Raw genomic sequence first — 21,172 nt, 5'->3', positions numbered from 1 at the left:
ACATATTGCAGGCCTGTGTAATCTGCATTTCTGGCAACAGGAGTAGATGCTATGATAGATGGTAGTCACATCTCAAATCTCATTCTTTTCTAGAACAATATTCATCTGAAAGGCAGTGAATTGGTTGGGGTTTTTTTGGGTTTTTTTTTGAGCCTGCAAATCTGTTGCAGTAATGACTCCAATTTTATCCGCAAAATACACAGCTCATTGTGTTCATGAGAATGTAGCAACAAAGATCGCAGAATCATAGAATGGCTTGGGTTGAAAGAGACTTTAATCTAGATCTGGAATCTAGAATTCCAGCACCCTGCTGTGGGCAGGGTTGCCCCCAGCCAGATCAGGTTGCTCAGGGCCCCATCCAGTCTGGCCTGAATGCCTCCAGGGCACCCACAGCTTCTTTGGGCAGGCTGTTCCAGCACCTCACCTCCTAGCATCTAATCTAAATCTCCCCTCTTTTAGTTTTAAACCATTCTTTCTTGTTCTGTCACTGTGGAAAAAGTCAGTCTCCCTCCTGTTTGTAAGCTCCTTTTAAGTACTGGAAGGCTGCAACGAGGTCTCTCAGGAGTCTTCCCCAGACTGAATAAGCCTAGCTCCCTCAGCCTGTCTTTGTAAGAGAGCTGCTCCAGCCCTCTGAGATTGTGACTCCTGAATTTAGCTGAGAAGACTCACGTATCACTTACTTCAGATCAGTTACTAAGAATGCTATCCAAAGAGAGGAAAAGAAAAAACAATGTAATAACTGAGATAGCAAAAATGATGGAAGCAGTAACTGTCAACTTTATTAGAGAAAACTGAAGTGCATTAAAAAGGCAGATGAACTCTACCTGTCCAGATAGTAACAGAGGTCCCTGCCAATATAAGCATATAACATACAGGTTAACAAAAAAAAAAAGTCAAAAGGAGTCAAATTTTGTGCTCAAGAATCAGAGGCTTAAGGAAGTAATTCTGGGTCACTGAACAATTTCAGACCTCTCTGCAGTCAGAGGGACTATCATAGCATTGTTTTTCCACACAGTACTATATCCTGTGAAGAATATATATCTGTTTTCAAAATACGTTTTCCAGCAGACTCGTCTAAATTAGCCAGATCAAGTTCTGAGCGTACATAGGAAAAGTTGCATTTTCTCCCGTTAAAGTAACTTCTTGCACTGAACTGCCTTAACAAGCCAAGTAAAAGGCCAGGATGAAGACAGTCTAATTCCCTTCCTTCCTCATCTCAGACAGTATCATCCTGCAGGGTTCCCGAAGAGAGGTAGAAAGCATGTAAGTTGGTTTCTGAGAGCAGAAACTTGAGAGCCAGACAATTGTTCAACCACAGCAATTCAAGGCCATCTGAGAAGCAGCTTTAGTTTCCTTCTCCTTCCAAAGGACTTCTAGTGTTACAGGAAAGTAGACCACAATGATCACCAGCACTAGGTTGGAATTTACTGAGATCAGAACAACCACTGCTGTCCTTTGAGGATCTACTTAATGGTCAAAACATTTATTTTATGTCCTTCTCTATGCAGCAGATTCTGATGCTACAAGTATTTGCTTGTTGAGAGAGAGAAAAGAGAAATCAAAGTTCTCTGTCCCCCCAGCATAAGCAGGAGCAGGCACTAAGGTCAGTAAAGGTATCTAGAAGCACAGTCCCATCATCTTCAGGGTTGGGAGATCTTCTACCAAATGGAATAAAATCCATTCCTACCTTGCTCTGGTAATAAAGTTCTGAAAACCTTCAGGATTCACTCCCTCCTCTTCCTCTTCCTGTTTCTTTTTTGATCGCTTCTGAATCATCTCCTCTGTTTCCTGTGAATAAGCAGCATTAGTCTTTCTATAAAGTTATTCTATCCTGTGGCATAGCTGCCATGCAGAGAAGACAAAATGTAATTCCTTGAGATCTAAGAAAGAAGAATATCAACTCCAAAGTTAAATACATTTATAATTTGGCCCTTTGTGCAGCATAGAGAGCCCCAGAGACAGCGTGCTTAAATGTACACTAATCCCATTCGTCTACTTGACATAACTTATTAGAACTGATGTGCTGAAATGATGTGAAAGCTTAACAAATACATGCTCCTGCTTCAAATATATCCTTTGCTAGGACACAAGAGAGTACGGAGGGGAAATAAATCATTCTTTGCAGATATTAGGTCTCCCTTCTACTTTTTCTGTCACAGTTTCTTGTAAATTTTATTTGAGCATCTGTCCCATAAGGAGATAATCAGGAAGACAGAATGACAGAACTGTAAAATTATATTGCAGAAACTCAATCAAGAATGTTGCAGAGGGCATCCATATTTTGTATTGTAAATTACGAGTTCTCCTCGAGTTAAATTATTCCATCCTGCAGTAAATTTCTGAGACCTTAACTACATGCAAATAATAATCTCCTATAGCAAAAGCAAAGAAAGTAAAACTGTACAGCCTATGGCAAATACATACTTATACATTAGAATATGCTGTAATAAAAGATGATCAACCTTTGTTTGTGAGAATGTGAGAAAGCTGTCAGTTATAAATGATCTTTATATTTTACACTAGTAGAACTTGTTGACATTAGAACTTGTACTGATACAAACACTTTTGTTAATTCAAAACCAACAAACAAAACCCTACAGACCTGCCTGAAATTCCAGTATCAACATATAAACTTCATTTGACCAGGCTTTACCTCTATTTCCTGCTGCTACTCCAAGTTCTCCTAGGACAAAAGGGTCAGATATATCTTGTGAAAGATAATTCAAGAGAGAGGGAGAAAAAGCTACTCTGGGGCATGCCTTTCCTCTTCACTATGTGAGTAGAAGTCTTGACTATGTGTGATCTGTTATTTAGTTTGCTGGAGGCAGTATTTTTTTCTTCTGTGTGATTACAGAAGATGCATAATAACTGGTAGGAGTCCCCTGCTAAATCTGAAGTTACAAGTGAGTGAAACAAGTCTGTATGTTGGGATCAGTCATCAAAAGCCTTATAGCCTAGCAGTCTCTCGAAAGCTTAAACATCTATGCTCTAAAACTTCTAGTGATCTGTTTACACTTGTTTTAAATAAGAAAATCTGTTTACGTATTGATTTATTTCCAGTTATACAGCTTTATTTTGTGAATTTATTTGAGAGTTAGAAGAAACTCCTAATGTTTGAATACAATTTGAGTGGAAATTATATCCAAAGAAGTTGTGTTTTTCAGCCACAGCAGAACCACCCAAGCGTTCTCTTAGCACAGTAATTCACTGAGCATTAGGCATAAAAGACACTCCCTAGAACAGATTTGTTTAACTCCAACCTTGCTTTGACAGATCAAGTTACCAGATGTCAATTCTGACAAGGTACTTACTGTAACAGAACATCCTTTACTAACAAGGAGGAGCTTGGAGGCCTGTGTGCACAGCAACCTCTGAAAGCAAAATTCAAACTACCCGCTCCAGCACTGAAGAAACGCTAGAGGACAAGGGAAAGGGGAAGCTGTATCTACAAAATAAAATTATCATGAAATCACTATGCTAAGAAGAGTATGTTCTAAATCTAAAGAGGTGACAATTATTTAAACTGGGACTTTTCCTTGTCACTGAGCATGTAGAGTTCTATACCATAGACGGTTAGCACTCCCTCAGTATACTAAATGAATGCTAAAATACATTTCAGATACTGTACTATATAAAAATTCTTTATCTCTATAGAAGCGTAATAAAAATGGAGAAATGGGAAGAGGCCTTATAAAGCACTGAAACCAAAGACAAACCAAAGAAAAAGTGAAGTTAAACCAATTAAATTCTTTTGCTAATTTTTTTTCTTTTATGCATATGATTACTGGATTGCACATATTACATAGTAATGCTGTTGTCTGACAATTTGTATAGACAAACTACCATTACTTGATGTGCAACTGCAAACAGACTGTGTAAGTTACAGAACAGAGCCCTTCAAACAAGCTTCTGACTTGACTATGACAGTAGCCAACAAAAGACGCATTACAGGAAAAGAACAGAAATCAAATCAACAGGGCTAGTGATAATTTCTTATGCAAATTAGATGTAAAAAAATATATATATTTAAACAAAAGCTATTTCCAAGAGTTCCTCAATTTTAAAAGTCATTAATAAATTGGTAGATATATATCAGTGGGTGTCTCATACCTATCTCCTGGCCTGTAACAACCACAGCAGACAGTGCTGTTAGAACTGAATAAGTCTAGATGCACTGGATATCCTGCTCTGGTTTTGTGCAAGAATATAACAACAAGATCCACTCTGGTGGCACACAAGCAACAAAGCCTGAAGGTATTGAAGTAAACTAAGTACTTTAGCCCTCTACTGAGTAGAATAAGCTACCAGAAGAAGAATCAATTCATCACCTTGTTATAACAGCTTATGAACTCGCCCAGCTGGTGAGCCAAGATACGACGACGATCACTTAGTCCTAAGTGACGGCTGGGGAGCAGCATCCTCAAGGACTGCTGAAGATTGCTGGCCGCTCGCTTCAGAAAGTGTACCACAAGCTCCTGCAAGCAAGAAAGATGGAGTTAACAATGGATCAGCTGAAAGACATGGGGAAAAGGAAACAGAAGTACTATAGTAGTTCCTGACTGGCAAAAACGAAAGGTACTGTCTGTCAGTTGTCAGTGCATTTTCTCAGGACAAGGTCATTTTGTAATATTCATTTTTAATACAGCCCTACAAATCCTAGACTGTGGAGAAGAAGGATGTTGTGCCCTGAGGAGGGCCAGAACTGAGAACACTTGATGAGTGTTTGGAAAAAAAAAAAAAGCACAAATCAGTGACAACACCTATACAGCCTATAAACCTATGAAGTCCAATGCCTTCAGAGAACATCTCCAAAGAAGGCCGATGATGAAGTGCACATGTTAGCAAAAAACCCTCTCAGCAGTATCACAGCAAAGGGAATCTTGGTCAGGTATCTCCACTACAGTGATGTAACCCTATTTCATCACTTTTCATTTATGTACATTATCACCACAGTTTCTCCATAGCATGGCTACATCTACCGTCATGTAATTCCAGTTCCCCAACCAAGCAGGATCAATGTATGACCCCCGGTGGGCAAAACATATGGTAAGACAGATCCTAAGACAAGGTGCATCTGTGAGCGTTTTGAACCCTTTCTGTGTTGCCTCTGGATTTGCTCTGGGTTAGGAGCACTGCTAATGCATAAACGAGCAGGCTCACATACATGCTATTGGATTCCACAGCTCATCTCTCACTGCCACTACTCCAGGCTGGTTTGATCTGTTATTTTAAATGTTGTTTTTCACCGTATAGCAGACAAAGTGACTCTTAAAAACCCAGTTTTAATTTCTCCTTGGAAAGAGCAGGAGTAACATTTTCCACTGAGTCAACCGATTACTCTCAGCACATAGTTCAGTTACATCTCTGAACTGTACTGGCTCTTTCCCTGAAACATGCATTCAGCAAGGACACATTTGCTTGCAGAAAGCTAAAGAGCTTGCAGTACAGCGCTCTTGTAGGACAGTATTATGAGGGAATCTGGGCTTGCAATATTTAATACACATATACATCAAATATAGGACCTTAAAATATTGCCTAGAGAAACATATCACCTGGTTTTAAAAGAAAAACAAAGCAAACAAACCAAAAACATCCCCCAAAACACCTATGCTAGATAGTTACTTCCTTTTCTTAGTGTCTCTTACTTTTTCTTTGCTATCTAGAATACATGAAACACTCCTAAGTACAGATGCCTGCAAAGAATAAAACAGTACAGAAGAGAAAAAGCTTAACAGGGTACCTGCTCTATTTGAGTGGATGTATTCTTTTTTTAATGCAATAGCAGCATGAATTAGATACTGCAAAGTAATCTGAAGGAATTTTAGAGGAGTTCAAAAACAGTTAGGGTCAGAGCTGAGAGATCCAGTGAAGAATCAGGGAAAGATCTGAGCAGCTCAAATGTCAACCACACTTGAGTCATCTGGAGTCTATACTGACATTGCTCAGGTGTCAGCTAGCATTCCTATCTTGTCTCTGACATTGCTCAGATGTCAGCTAGCATTCCTATCTTGTCTGTATATTAAAATATAGTACTGACAACTAGACAAAGATAAGTAAGTAAAATCATAGAATCCTTAGGGTTGGAAGAGACCTCTGAAAGCCACCTAGTTCAACTCTCCTGCAATGACCAGGGACATGCACAGCTAGATCAGGTTGCCCAGGGCCTTATGCAGCCTTGTCTTGAAAGTCTCCAGGGATGGGGCATCAACCACATCACTGGGCAACCTGTTACAGTGTCTCACAACCCTCACTGTATAAAACCTTTTCCTTATATCTAATCTAAATCTACCCTCTTTTAGCTTGAAGCCATTTCCCCTTGTTCTATCACCACAGACCCTGCTAAACAGTCTGTCCCCTTCTTTCCTGCAGCTCCCCTTTAGATATTGAAAGGCTGCTCTCAGGTCACCTCGGAGCCTTCTCTTCTCCAGGCTGAACAGCCCCAGCTCTCTCAGCCTGTCCTCATAATAGAGGTGTTCCATTCCATGGATCATCCTTGTGACCCTTCTCTGGATGTGCTCCAACAAGGTCTATGTCCCTCATGTACTGAGGACTATCCGGACACAGTACTCCAGGTGAGGCCACCGCTTTAGTGCAGAGTAGAGCGACAGGATCGCCTCCCTCAACCTGCTGGTCACAAGGTACTTTAGGATCTCAGGTATTCCAAGGATGGGAACTGAACTCAAAACTCAGGACAGATTTTAGCTGGGCTTCTCTAAGCTAACACAAAGCTTCTTACCATTTGCTCATCCTCTTTGGCAGCCCAGGCAGCATTCTGGTACTGGTCACCAGCATCCTTCATCAATCGCAGCTGAACATGCTGTAGATAGGCAGAGAAAGCCCTACGAGCCTGCACTTTGCTGTGGACCAAGAGAATCACAGTCATCTACTCACAGTAACAATGGAAAGAATTAGAGCTGTCAGGCATAGTTTGGGGAGCATATTCAGCAAGGACCTTGCAGGTGCAAAAACATTGACACTTAAGGGAAAGAGAATCACTTCACCCCACCAATATTCCCAAGGAGACCTTCAGTTCACAAAGACAGGGCACATAGTTCCAGAGATACAAGAGACAGAAGATGCCCTCTAATTTCTAAGACCACTCCAAAAAATCAAGTGCTCTCCTTGCCTTCTCAAAGCCATAGCAACTCTCCTCCAAAAGTTAGTATCACAAACATCAGTAAAATTGTATTTTTAAACCCAGTTCAAGGCTCTCCTGGACCTTCATCTTCACAAGCATTTTGAACACAGCAACAGACCATAAATTAAATAAATAGCTTAGCATCACTGCCAGAGTTCTAACAAAGGCCATGCAATTCCCATTGGAAATGAGAGAATTAAATCTGTGAAAGTAAGCTTTTCCCCTGCTGGCCTAAGGACAAAGACCAGATTTCATTGAGCAAGGCACCACTGAGGAAAGAACAAACATCAGCAAAATCTGCTGTGCAGCTGGCTGAGCATGTTGGGAAGCTGTGAGCATGAATCAAGGAGAAGACCAGGGCAAGACAAGGAGGGACACATTGATTATTATTCCCTCACAATTGTAGTCACTTTAGCATATGCATCTGTTGCAAGAGAAATAGCTGAAAACTTTACTTAGTTCTACTCAGTGTCATCTTGGCCTAAACCCTCTTCTCCAGCATCCTGTTCCCTCAGTCTGTTCTTCCTCGTAGTGTCCTCCAGTGTCACCATAAACCGCCCCTTGCATTGCCAAGCACAATTTCTCCTTTCATTTTGTAAAAAAAATAGAGGCAGATGGGCTTTAGTGTCAGTGACTGATTCCCCTTCAATTACAGGCAATGTCAATCTTTTCTAAAAAATTATCACATTTCACCTTAAAAAAGAAAAAATAATCTCACAATCATGAGATTTCTCAAACCACTACTTTCCTGAAATGGTATTCCAGAACACACTGTTTCAGTAATTAGGAACCTTCTGTTACTTTGAAGTCTTGCTTCATTTATGGACAGTTTTGATTTGCTTTTTCTTTCTCCAGCATTATCCTATGGGCTGGTTTCTTTTGGATGAAAATGTCATTACTTCAGCTCCCTGGCCTGTTGACCCCGCAGCAAAGCTTTCATCAATGACAGATCAGATTGGGCCAAGCCCAGCACAGTCCTGGAACATGAGGTCACCACAAGCCTTACACACTTCTGTGGGGGGAAATCCCAACATCACTGGCTGCTGAGCAAGATTCTGCCACGAACAGCAGACAGAGCTTACATTCTTGGCAGAATGTCAGTTCTATATATAGGTAGATTACATTATTGCTATACCCATCCTCAAAAACGTTTTAAAATCTTCTGTCATAGCAACAAATGTTCTTGCAAGAAGAAAACCTCAAAACAATTCCCAAATCCACTTGATAATTCATAAATCCTCCCAGAAACTAATCTAAGAAGGCAGATATGAGCAACATTTTTTTCCTTTTACCTTTGGACACTTTTCACACAAAACAATATTTCTTATATCTGTGTAGGAGGGTTTTACATCTTCTAGATGTATGAGCACTCCTTGTTCTTCCTACCCATCTGCAAATACTCACTTTTATCAACTAAATTTAAGGGGAAGATCACTCCTCTAAACATCTAGTAGGACCCTGACTGTGTTATTATTCTATACAATCTCCTCCCGTACTACCACTCTTTTTCAAGCAGCTGAGTCATCCATCTGAACAATCTGCTCCACAGTCATGCTCAGCAGCAGGCAATAAGTCTTGTCAGTAACTTATTGCTCTCAAATGACCTTTTGTCTTGCTCTCAGGAGGTGCAGACTCTGAGCATCACAGACTGTTGTTAGAGATAAAAATTTCATCATCCAAAATATAAGCACAACAAAGAGAAAACTGTATTTTTATGGAGAGGTAGCACCGAGGTGTACTTTCCCAACCTTTCTTGAATAGCTTAACATATGAAAACCGCAATTTCTTCGGAAATGCAGAGAATGAAAAGACATTTTAGAATTCAATAGCAAGCATCTTGTATTAAGACAAAAGGCATTTTAGAAGCCCAAGTTGACTAAAAGAATATCTTACATCATCAGATTAAAGAACAGCAATGAAAACTACAGTTCATGCTTTACACTAATCTAACAGGTCAGACATTTAGATAAACTGTCAGTCTTTGCAACCATTTCCCTTCTGTGTCAACTATTCACTAAGACAGCTCACAGACAAAAATCCAGGCTCTTTAACCACAGCCTCCTTTAATCTCCTCACTTTCATTCATAGCAGGGCACATAAGTGTATAACCTCAATATTTTGATATTAGCTGACAGTCAAACTCAAAGCAATATAGAGAAATCTCTCACCTTAGATTTCCATTTTTTTGAAGAATCTGCAGCAAGTTAAACTGAGACTTTGAGTCTGTCTTTTCAAGAAATGGCTCTCCTCCATTTCTTGTTTTCTTGTCAAGTTTTTCTGTCAACCTCTCCTTACTAGCAGTTTTCACCAGGTCAGAGAGCTTTGGCTTGCTTTTCAACTGGCTGTTCGAAAGAGAGCCAAGAGTTCCATCTTGCTCTTCATCTTCATCTGCCGCCTCCTCTTCCTCTTCACCTTCTGTGTCTGTGAGGGACAGCTTTGTTGGTTGTGACGTCCCTGTAGAGAAGAAATAATCTATTCTGCGATCAAGCCGTGGGGACCGTCCTACTATAAATATGCTCAGGTTTATCCCTGAACTCTTCTGCCAGAAGGAGAGAACACTATTTTAGAATAACCATAACTATTGCTGCCCTTTATTACTCTTTCTGCCTTTCCATTTACATATCAAACAGCTAAAGATCTTAACTTCACAAAATGAGAAATAAAAGAAAGATAGTTTCTTATGCTTCATCCTGATTCTTTGGCAGGCCTTGAGTTCACATATATGCTCACCTTCTGGATTTTTGTGTATCAGGAAAACTAAAGCTAAAGAAAATTTTAATCTTCACATGTGCCAATAAAGATCACATATTTTACTATAGCTCTGTAAGTCATCGTGTAATACACAGCCTCTCCCATGGCAGTCAGCATCAGGTAGCTACTAGAAAGAGTTAGATAAAGGCTTAAGGAACAGTCGCTTATGAAGATCATTCCCCTCTGTATCCTTTTAAGTCTTTTTCACATTGATTTGAACAAAAAGCATTTCTCTCTTTCCAAATGCTTACAGTCAGTTCAAGTGTAGCAAATCTAGCCTGGAAGGTCCCAAGTTTTCATCTTTCTCTAAACAGCTGGAGGACTATGGAGACACATACATAGTGTAAATTGCAACTACAAGCTCATGTTCAAGAAAATATTGATTACGTTCAGTCAGATATGTAGAGATATGAATAGTGGGAATGGAATTCTTTGAATTATAAAACAGCTGGAGTTGAAAGGGACCTTTAAAGGTCATCTAGTTCCAAAATCCTAACAAGGCAGGGATTCCTGCAACTAAATCAGGTTGATCAAAGTCCTATCCAGCCTGATCTCCAACACTTCCAGGGAGCGGGCATCCACAACTTCTGAGCAACCGGTTCCAATTTCTAACCACCCTCATGGTAAAGAATTTCATCGTTATATTTAATCTAAACCTACCCTCTCTTAGTTTGAAACCATTATCCCTTGTCCTACCACAACGCACTGTGGTAAAGGGTCTCTCCTCATCTTTCTTTTAGGTCCCCTTAGGTATTGAAAGGCTGCTATAATGGTCTGCTCTGAGCCTTCTCTCTCATACGCTGAACAACTGCAACTTTCTCAGCCTCTCTTCACAGGAGATGTGTCCTACTTCTCTGATCAATTTCATGACCCTGACCATTTTCTTGACACTAAGAAGGCAGGAAGCCCAGAAGAATAATGAAGTGAAAATTATTAACTCATGAAATAAAAACATCAACCCCTGAATCCCCTTAGGGACTATAATAGCTAGGACAACCAACCCCATTCACACAGATTTCAAATAAAAAAGCTCACGTGTTTTTTAGGACTTGATGTTCACCTAAGATTCTAGCTGTCCATACCTGATGATCTTGTTTGTGCTGCTCTAGCTTTAGTACGATATCTCCGGCGCTTCCGTAACTCCAGTGAAACAAGCTTTCTCTCATAAAAGAGAGAATGAGAGTCTACAGCTTCCAGTTTCATATCCAGCCTCCCATTAAGATCTTCTCTGGAAAATGTAATAGGGAGACATACTTAAATGTTCTTTATACTTCTCTCTCCAATGGTACAAAGAAACTCAGCAGATTAAATTTCTTCAAGAAATAGTTTTCTTGACACAGGGCAAAAACAGTGATTATCAGTCTGGATTTCCCCATTTAAAGCTTACAAAAGTTCAGAGCAAATCTTTCAAGTACTTTACAGAACATCAGCTCTCAAAAGCCCAAGACTTATCTATCTAATGTCATGCTTTCACAGCTCAGCAGCATCTGTCCAATATACAGCAGCTCAAGGCACAGTTAGTAAGGAAAACTGAACTGAACAGTATGAGTACAAAAATGGAGGGGAGTGCGAAGAGAGCTCATAGACCTGAACCCTGTCTGCAAAACCTTTTATGTAGACATTAGTGTGAACATTCACTGAAAATTTCTGTTGCTCCACTTATCTTTTGGAACTAGCAAAGTGAATATATGGGTATATGAAGTCCTGAAACCTCACGTATTATGGAATCTTTTAAGAGAGCTCATGTACTATGCTCAACTTTACAGCAGAAATGCCAGAGTAACTAGCCTAAGAGGAGCAATTTTAAGGTTCAGTGCAACAAAAACATTAGTTCTCCTGATGTTGGGACACAGTTTGCTCACTGCAATTACTTTATAAAATTGGTTATGAAAGGTGGGAGCAACACAATTCTTTCCTATTTTGATTAGTTTAAGGTAGAATAGGTGTTGCCCCATGGCTTAGAAAGCAAAGCTATGGAAACCTAAAGTTAGAATAAACTCTACAAATTCAAATTATTTAAGAAGCATTTACCGAGATCTTCCAGTGATGAAGTCTCCTTTCATCTTGTCCCTAAGAAGGGAACAAGGGCAAAAGTTACCTTTCATTCTTGATCATTGACTCTATTAAAAAGCCTCCAAAATCTTTTATACGTAAAATGGAAAGACCAAATTCATACAATTTCTTCTTAATCCTATCTTAAAGGAGGATAAAAGGCTCTAGAAGAGGAACTGAGCAGATGTTCTAAAAATGATGCTTACATCTTCCTAACTCAAATGGGAGATGTCATCACTTACCGATGGCCTCTAGAAACATCCCTGAATTTACGCAGCAAAATATTTTACAGTGCAACCTTACCTGTCTTCTGTAGTAACTTTACTGTGGAACTCAGATAAGAAAAACTGTGGAAGAGGATGGATGCTAAACACACAATGAAAGTGCATATAGCTCTCAACTGAAATTCAACTAACAGCATGAATCAAAGCACAACCCAAGGAAAGAGGCATCAAATCATGCTTGCATGCATCAAAAGACAGGGATACTAAACCTCTGGAGTAAATGTTCAGTGTTTCCATGAGGGAAAGTTCTGATAGTTTAAATTTGAAACAAAAGGTAAACAAGGACCATCTATATTCTCTTCATGAAGAAACATAAGCACTCAAAGGTTTTACATGTCTAGAGTCATCTCTTTCCTACTCCCATGCCTTTTACGCACTGTCCTTTTTACCCTTGGATTCAGAACTGGGACATGTGAGAATGTGAGACATCTCCACAATAACCAGCACACTAGAAAAGAGATGTACAACTATTACTACCCTTATTTTGGTAGTATAATGTTTATAACATTGGATGAATGAACAATCAATCCTTTTCATGCTGTTTGTCCCCTTTGTCTCCCTCCCAAACCCAAAATCATTCTACCTGTCCTGAAACAGACGTGTAGCCAGCATGTAGTTCATTGATGTCTTGTACTCTAAAAAGGATCTAGAAAAACAAAATACAGGATGTATCAAGGTAGAGCTCACCATATTGAAAGACATTGTACAGAAAAAAATAAATCTATAAAAAACATCCCAGAACAAGTTGATTGAGACAACATGCAGTACCACAACAGAAAAGAGGAAATAAGGAGAGCTATCAATCCTTAGCTGAAGTTCCTGATGAGGCAAGAGACATGAAGAAACATTGCACACTGGAAAGAAAAAAAAAGCATAATATAGTATCACTCACTCCTATATTGAGTTTATGGCCCAATGAGAGAGTACACAGGTACACAGCATATGCAGCTGTAGGATGTAAAAGCAGATAGCAGCAATAAGTTATTCAAAGAGAAGACATTTTTATTCTGACAGAAAAGCAGTATCAGTATCTATTAAACAATGTTTAATAGCCTTCTGTAAGGTGCAATTAGAGAAAGTAGCAATAATGAACAGCAATTCTACCAAAACCCTCAGTATGCTCCTGATAGCTGACCACATTAAACTACACGTATCTAACAAAGAATATTCCTCAATAGAAAGCATCAGTGTAACATGTTAAGAAAGGGTAAATGTGGTTCTTGGGAACATGGTTTAGTGGGCAGTATTGGTGGTAGGTGGATGGCTGGACTAGATTAGAGACCATTAGATGTCTCTTCCAACCCTTACGATTCTGATGATAAACACTGAGCCATCCTAATGGATTTTGATTCTTACCCATAAAGGTCCCATGTTAATGGGGTAGGGAATATCCGGATGAAACCTCCTCTCCGTTCATTCTCATCTCTCACTCGACGAAGAACTTTCATCTTGGAATAAAAAAAGAAAAGAAAAAAATATAGCCAGCAAAATAGATGCAATGGAAAAAGAACCCTAGAAAAATCCCTGAACTTCAGAGGATAAAAGTGATATCGTTGCAGTCCTTGGGGTGAGCTGTGTATGTATGACATACATCCTTAAGCAATTTTATCTTGTATTTAAATTGCAAAGGAATCTACCATGGCCTGGATTCATACCATCTATGCTTGGCATGATTGAGGGCAAGGGGCAGCCCCAACATTAAAACTCAGCAGTTCTGTTTCAAGAAAAACTGTACTTCTCTCATGTTTTTCCACACACGTCCACTTGCTCTTTGCTGAGCAAGTGATCCTACACATTGTGTGAAAGCCAAAGTAAGCAGAAGATATTTAATAGCCTACTTACCTCCTCCATGGAGAGACCCAGCACAGAGCTGCCTTGCCTTCCTGTTGCTTTTTCCCTGCCTGAGGACATCAAGTTTTTCATTTCAGCATCACTGGCAGAAAGAGGACGGGTACGCTGCAGAGACAGTGTGAATACAAATCTTTCCCTTCCTCTCATAAATTACTTAAAAAAAAATATAAGTTACATTTAAACTCCAGGACTCCATTTCCAGCAGAATCTATGATCCAGAGTATTACAGCCAAAATTCAAACTCCTGCAGTCCACTCTTTGAAGAATTTAAACCCCAGTGGGCACTAAGTGTGAGTATTCATGTTCCTAGTTTTCAGCAGAGCAGGATAATTCAGACATCATTGCTAGAATTTACATGCCTAGCCCATACAGGGAAAGCATGAGACATAGCCCAAAGCACCAAAGTCAAGAGTCGCACTCTCATTCCCTGAGCCCAGACAGATCCATGCCCAAAGGATAATAAAGCCAGTATTCACATTCATAGTCTCCCAAAAAACACTGAGGTTCACACATCAGTGGTATTAGGAACACGATTCTCTGTCTCTCTTGTGTTGCCATGCTAGGAATACAGAACTGCAATTCACTGATGAGATAAAGTTGAAGGAAAAACATGAAAAATTCAATTTAATGCCCATTATTACTATACTGCTGGCTCATCTTTACACATACATAAATAAAAAACACAAATTTACATACGTATGTAAATTTAAAGAACAATGATGCAAAAGAAAAAAGTTGTAGAAAATAAATAATTTCCAAGATAAATCAATCTGATGAGCAGGTGTGATGAATTATAACAAAGGCCAGGAATTCAGAATATCTCCAGATTAGATTATACGTAGGTTGCTCTGAAAGTAAGGCCTCTTACTTCCACGGAAACCACAACAGATACAAAGAACTCTATTTGGTAGAGCAAATTCTTCGCTACAAAACACTGTTTTTCAGCATAGTCACCGCCATTAGATAGACCTTTTCAACACCGATGAACAAGAGCCTGCATGCCACTCTTGTAAACATCTGCACCAGCAGAGGTGACCCACTGTCACTGTTGCCACTGCTGAAATGCAACACCCACCACCTCACTGTTCTCACAGTTTAGTCTCCATAAACCTTCAACAAGTGCCGATAAATGTCAATGTGTGCCATTTTTTCCTTGTGGAGGAACTCAGTTCCACATCTTTGCTTCTATGTCAGACACCGTTTTGTCAGACAGCAAGAACATGTAACAGAATACCGGCGGAAGGTTCAGTCACTACTGCCATACCACTGACATCTGCCTCCAATGTAATGGGCCAATGTCATAAAACAGCAAGCATTACTTTCAGAGCAGCCCTTGTACAATCTTAAAATTCCAGCAAGACTGAAATTTTGAACATGTTCTCAAGTACATTTTAGCTCTCAGGCCCATTTCAGATGAAAAAAAAAAAAGCATTAGAAGTTTAGCTCAGAAGGTCTCGTGGCTTTATATAAAATCCAAACTCTCTTAGCAGTACACCAAACAAAGAATGTACTAGAGAGCCTTCTTATTTTAGAAAGAAGTGAAAAACATGACAGAAAGTTTAACTGGGAAAAGCCCAAAGGAATAACCCATACTGCTCAGTTAGAAATCAAACTCACAGCAACACCAGATTCCACTTTTATTTGTAAGGACCACTTGAATTGGAATTGAATTCCAGTCTCGCTTCATTATAAATTGCAAGTGGCTGTTCAGAATTCACAGGTGAAGCAGCCACAACAGCAACAAGCATTGCACTAGAATGGGTTACTCTGCAGTGACTGGCAGAGAAAATTTCAAAGAAAACTGACATTGCCATTTTTCTGAAACATTGTTAATCCTAATGGAAACTGACTAAATAAAACAACTGAGAATGAGACAATCCAGATGAGAGGGTAGGTAACAGAAGCATTTGTTAGAAGAAATGTCAGTAATCAAACATGTCTGATTGATGCTCTTAGACTAATATCCTTTCCACTTACGGCCATCTCTCTTCCTAAACTTTTCTCTAAGTCAAAAGCACAGCTCTACAACCTTGCTTCTTTAACTTCCTCCTTTAAAGCAGGGCTCTGGTATAACACAGAAATGCCTCCAACTACACGAAATTCTTGCTTTTGACCCAGCTTATCTTTAAAAGTATAGATAAATCCAACCACTTTGATTTAATCTCCAAATTCTGCAAGCATCTCTGGTTCCCACATCATGATTCTCATTATACTAATCACTGACAGCAGTTGGCACAAAGATCTTTCCTGTTCTCCGTGAAACCTCATTATTCAGTCAGACTTTTTTCTCCCAGTCTCATCTTTTCTCATAGCCTCAGCTAAACTTACATTGAATGACCTAAAATGGCAGCCCATGGAACAAATTTGGATCTCAAGACAATTCCATCTGTGCTACCTTCCTTCCTGCTGGGAAACTACAGAAAATTAGAATGAATCATCACTATTGTGCTAACCCATGAAGCCCAGCAGCAAAATAATGCCTACGAAGTCTCCACACAGCCAGGTGCTTAGATTTATAAGCTAACATTGATTCGTCCATATGGATTGCATGGAGGGTGCCAAGACAACTGTACAAGGTAATGTCCAAAATGGCATTCTTTATACTGGTTAAGGAAGCTGAATCAAGTCCAGTACTTACCGGCCTGGTGTTTGTTGGTTGGGACTGTGCAGACACAGGACGCTGTAAGAGACACACAAAGGGGAAAAATAAAACCCTGTGTCCTTCAAAACACTATCATCCCTGCCTGAGTTGCAGAGGAGCAGTGACTGCCCTAAGTAAAACTGAATCCAGAGAAATAGCTAACAGCTTCTGTCATTTTGTTTCAGATCACGTTCATATCCACCACAAACACATCCTACCCCTGTTCCAGAATACAGCACTAATCCTAAACTCAGACACACTCAACAATCGTTCACAATGCATCTGGACATACGCATAATTTTCAAATGCACACACATACACACAAAAAAACTCTTAAAAATGGATGAAGTCAACTCTCAAGACCAAAATTCATATTTTTGTAAGATAAGAGCTACCTAGAGGAAAATATTTATTAGCTATTTATTGAGAAGAAACAGATGCTGCCAAGCAGAGCTGTTCATGGAACAGAGAAAAAATAGTAAAAATCCTGACATTCCAGAAGCTATTTCACTTAAATATCCCCACATTATTCCAATTCTTGTGGAGAAACAAAATGTTACTTAACATTCCAGTACACATGCAGAAACACGATCAGTATGTCAAAAAGTACCCAATATTACTTAAGGATTCATTTGGCATCAGGTCTACAAGCAAAACGAGTTTGATGGCAGCAGTATGATTGAAAGAAAGCTATTATCATAGGAGCTTAGATTCTTCTTGCCATTGGTGGCATTCGGGCTGCTTTTTTCCTCTCTAGTGCTCAAAGGAAAGGATTCTCAAGAGATGTATCTATCATTTGTAGCTGTGTTACTGCCAAGTTTGTTTCTATAGTCTATATAAAACATGTCAATGTTGATTTATTGCTTATGATTAATAGAGATGGTTTCAGCCCAAATCAACAAGTTACAATGGAAACCACTCAACTGTTCATCTCTCTAGAGGAAGGAATGCTCAGATAGACAAATCAAAGGAATTGCACAAGAAACTTGCAGTCCAGTCCGGTAAAACTCATGAAACAGAGGTCACTGTGACCATCTCATGACCCAGAATACTAGTATCAGGCTTTCTTTCCCAGGAAGTGATTTTTCTGACAATAAAAGATGGCCTATGCAAACAAGTACAACTCAGAAATCCTGAAGGAATTAAAAAAAGAATAATTTAAAGTCGTCTTTGCAACCAAGAGTAGGTACAGAAGTACAAAAGATTCAACAAAATCTGAGATAAAACACACATCAAGAGCAGGCCACAACATTCTTGAAGCACAGAAAGATCTACAGATCTAATTACCCATGGGACTTTCATCTAGGTTCTTAAAACTATCACAGAAAGCTATTCCCAGTAAACACATGTGGACAAATGTCCCAAAAGAAAATTTAGTCTTATCTTGTGATCACTGCTCTATCATATGAATCTTTACATATTTCAGCTGTCCAGGCCTTAAGGCCATTTGTAGTTCTTAAGCAAAATGAATCTAAAAAACTTAAAATCTCCTGAAAATTCAATGCTTCCTAAGGGCTCAACTTTCTGAGAATATAGCAATTTGTTTCAGATAAAAGACTTCAAGTCATCACAATCTGATACAGTTACTGTAAGAAAGAAGGTCACTTCCTTCTTTTGGAATGGTTCTTTATTTGTCTGACGTACCTGTTTGCCATAGAGAGCACCTTTATGGTGAGAGGTATCCATAAAATTGACCTTAGAAGATTTGGACTCAGACAGGTTGAGCCAGGTGCTTAAATGTCACCTGACCAATTATTCACACCTCTCTCTAGTGACTCAAAATTCCAAGTTTTTCAAGAAGCGAAGTGCTGCAATTTCTATAAGTTTTCCCACTACCAATACAGGCAGTGTATTGGTACTCTGTCACTGAAGGAAAATGACTAGTTGAGCTTGACTTACACAGCCATGCTGCACGTACCTCATAGGACAATGTATATCAGCTGCAGCGAGCATCATGATACACTTTTTGCTTACTTGCCTTGTAAGAAATTGATATGAAAATTCGAAGGAGATGAGGGATCTCCCTGCTTATTGTGGTTGCTCCACTCTCACAGATATTTATGGGACCCACATGGTGCCAGAAGGAGATAGAGAACAACTGCTCTTCACCATCACAGTGCTCAGAAAGTGCTATCTCAGCAGAAAAGGTAATAGACAATCACAGAAAGCCACATGAGGTCCCAGTCCAAGGATCCAAAGAAAAGGAAAGGAGAAATTCCACAGTTACATGGGTAAGAAGTTTTAAATTTCAAATGCAAAACCTCTTCCTGTCTAGAAAGAGGTCTTAGAACACATTCATAAAGCTCTAGGGTACTGTAAGCTTGTTGCTCACAATAAAATGAAATGGCTACACAGCCATAGCTCAGCTGCATTCTGAGGCTTTTCTGTAGTTCTGCTGGAAGTTCAGATAACCTCACTTACTGGAATGGTTTGAGTCGGAAGGCACCTTAAATATCATCTAGTTCCAACACCTCTTCTAGAAGCAGGGGCGCCTTCCAGCCTGGCCTTGAACACCTCCAGGAATGGGGCATCCACAGCTTCTCTGGGCAGCCTGTGCCAGTGCCTCATCACCCTCACCATGAAGAATTTCTTCCTCATGTCTAATCTGAATTTACCCTCTTTTACGGTAAAACCATTATCCCTTGTCCCTTTGCTACACTCTCTGATAGTTTCTACCCTCAGTTTCTCACCTTTGAGCCGAATTCAATGAGAATTACTTAACTGCTACCATTCTCAGCTCTGGCATGTTGAAGTCACTTACCTGCAGCTTCTGGTGGAGATTTCTCCTGACAGATTCAGATGAATGATAAACAGTCCGGCTTGATCGCTGGCCTGGATCCTGACATACAAAGCCTATAGGGATCAGGATACCTATGAGAACTTATAGACAGGTAAGCTCTGAAACACAAACCTAGCATTCCTGCTAATAATCTCAGTCTATACATACATAAGATTCTTGTCACTGCTTAAAGATCAAAAAGGATGCCTTTTTTTTTTATGCCTACCATTGTATAACTCCAGTCTTTGCACACCACATTGTGCATTGCATTATTTGAAAAAAAAAAAAAAAAAAGCACTCGCTCTAGAAGCGACTACTTAAATCAGTAAGTTGGGTTGCTGAATATCAGATACAGGCTCTCTCCCTCAAACAGCTAAGCAGTCTACTTGATGACAATTCTTACCACTTTTAGCAATAGAGGTAAGTTGCTTAAGTAACTGAACCAAGATGTACTACAAATGCCTAAAGGTGCAGTGCACTAGAAAATCATGCACCATTCACAACCTTGGCTCCATTTCTACAGAGCATAAACAGAATTCACGCATTCAACCTCAAAGTACACATACACTGATTCTGAGGACTAAGCAAAAGCCACTTAAGACAAAAAGAGTAGTGTCTTAAAATATCCAAGTATAGACTCTTAATACTACCTAAACACAACCAACAAGATTATTTATGTGCTAAAGCTGAAATGTCCATGTATAACTTCCGAGTGCTTAATACAGTTGCTCTCCTTAACTAGGATTTTCCTCTATTATAGTCATCTAATAATCTAACATGCTTTCTAACACGCAGCTCATTAACATACTTTTTGTTATTTTTAGATGAGGGAAAGATTCAAGAAGCTATTTGTCACACTCACCTACAAGGGTGAACATATCTGAGAGCATGCTTGCTTTGATCTTGAGGTCCAAAGGAGCATCACTACCCCACACGCAACAGAGAACAAGCAGAATTATTTGTCTGGTATTCAATCAGAGAAATACATCAGTAGACAAGATCCACTGCAATAAACTTTCTTTGCATTAGGTCCTTAACACAGACATAATCAGTATGCGAGGAAATCTAGGGGGTTCACACACATTAGATAAACACCAAACAGCAACGGATTCATCTACTGATTTTTTAAACTTTACGCAGCTTTTGTCTTCCAATACAGAAGTGTCCAATCTTATTTTAGCTCTGCTTGGCCAGAAACATAGTTGAATGTATTACGTTGCATTTCACGGAATAAATGTTTTTGTCAGAATTCACAAAAAACACAGTAACCTATGCCTTTTCCATGTAAAACCATGAAATCATATGGGTTAGCTCCAGTGGATGGGGAAAAACAACTAGGGAAGGTGAAAGATATGAAGAGAACAGATAGGGGACAGGTGATAAATATCCATAATTTTTCCAATAGACATCAACGAATAAAATTCAGATCAGACAAACGAAGTTAGATTTCTTGGGAGCAGAGAAATCAACCACTTTCTACAGCACAGTGAAAAATGGTAACAACTTGGACAAATAGACTGGCAATCATAAAGCAGGGCAAAGGATGCATACACGAGTTAGAGAGTTTTAAGTAGTAAAAATAATCCATTGTGTACGTAAGAGCACAGACCAGCAAACCTGGAAATTAAATACAGTGGCACCTGTAAGCCAAATGAGTACTGTGGAAGCTTCATTAG

General features: G+C 39.4%; 1 protein-coding gene across 5 annotated transcripts in view; it reads right to left on the bottom strand.

Moving 5' to 3' along the window:
• TTLL5 (tubulin tyrosine ligase like 5) overlaps positions 1 to 21,172 on the bottom strand; it is a 132,902-nt gene that overhangs the window by 80,387 nt on the left and 31,343 nt on the right. For all 5 annotated transcript variants that reach the window (XR_002440162.1, XM_021401304.1, XM_021401306.1 and 2 more), the window contains 12 exons: positions 20,359 to 20,420; positions 19,479 to 19,570; positions 16,715 to 16,756; positions 14,068 to 14,181; positions 13,582 to 13,673; positions 12,809 to 12,871; positions 11,921 to 11,959; positions 10,972 to 11,117; positions 9,307 to 9,592; positions 6,737 to 6,857; positions 4,329 to 4,475; positions 1,688 to 1,788 (listed from right to left, as the gene is read on the bottom strand). Coding sequence is in view for 4 of the 5 variants with exons in the window: in XM_021401304.1 (XP_021256979.1) it covers positions 1,688 to 1,788; positions 4,329 to 4,475; positions 6,737 to 6,857; positions 9,307 to 9,592; positions 10,972 to 11,117; positions 11,921 to 11,959; positions 12,809 to 12,871; positions 13,582 to 13,673; positions 14,068 to 14,181; positions 16,715 to 16,756; positions 19,479 to 19,570; positions 20,359 to 20,420 (1,305 nt within the window). In the remaining variant the exon portion in view is untranslated. The remainder of the gene's footprint in view (positions 1 to 1,687; positions 1,789 to 4,328; positions 4,476 to 6,736; positions 6,858 to 9,306; positions 9,593 to 10,971; positions 11,118 to 11,920; positions 11,960 to 12,808; positions 12,872 to 13,581; positions 13,674 to 14,067; positions 14,182 to 16,714; positions 16,757 to 19,478; positions 19,571 to 20,358; positions 20,421 to 21,172) is intronic.

Source organism: Numida meleagris, chromosome 6 (genome assembly GCF_002078875.1).
Source record: "Numida meleagris isolate 19003 breed g44 Domestic line chromosome 6, NumMel1.0, whole genome shotgun sequence".
In the NCBI taxonomy this organism is placed as follows: domain Eukaryota; kingdom Metazoa; phylum Chordata; class Aves; order Galliformes; family Numididae; genus Numida; species Numida meleagris.
Note: the sequence above shows the minus strand (reverse complement) of the source record. Positions and strands in the feature narration are given on the sequence as shown.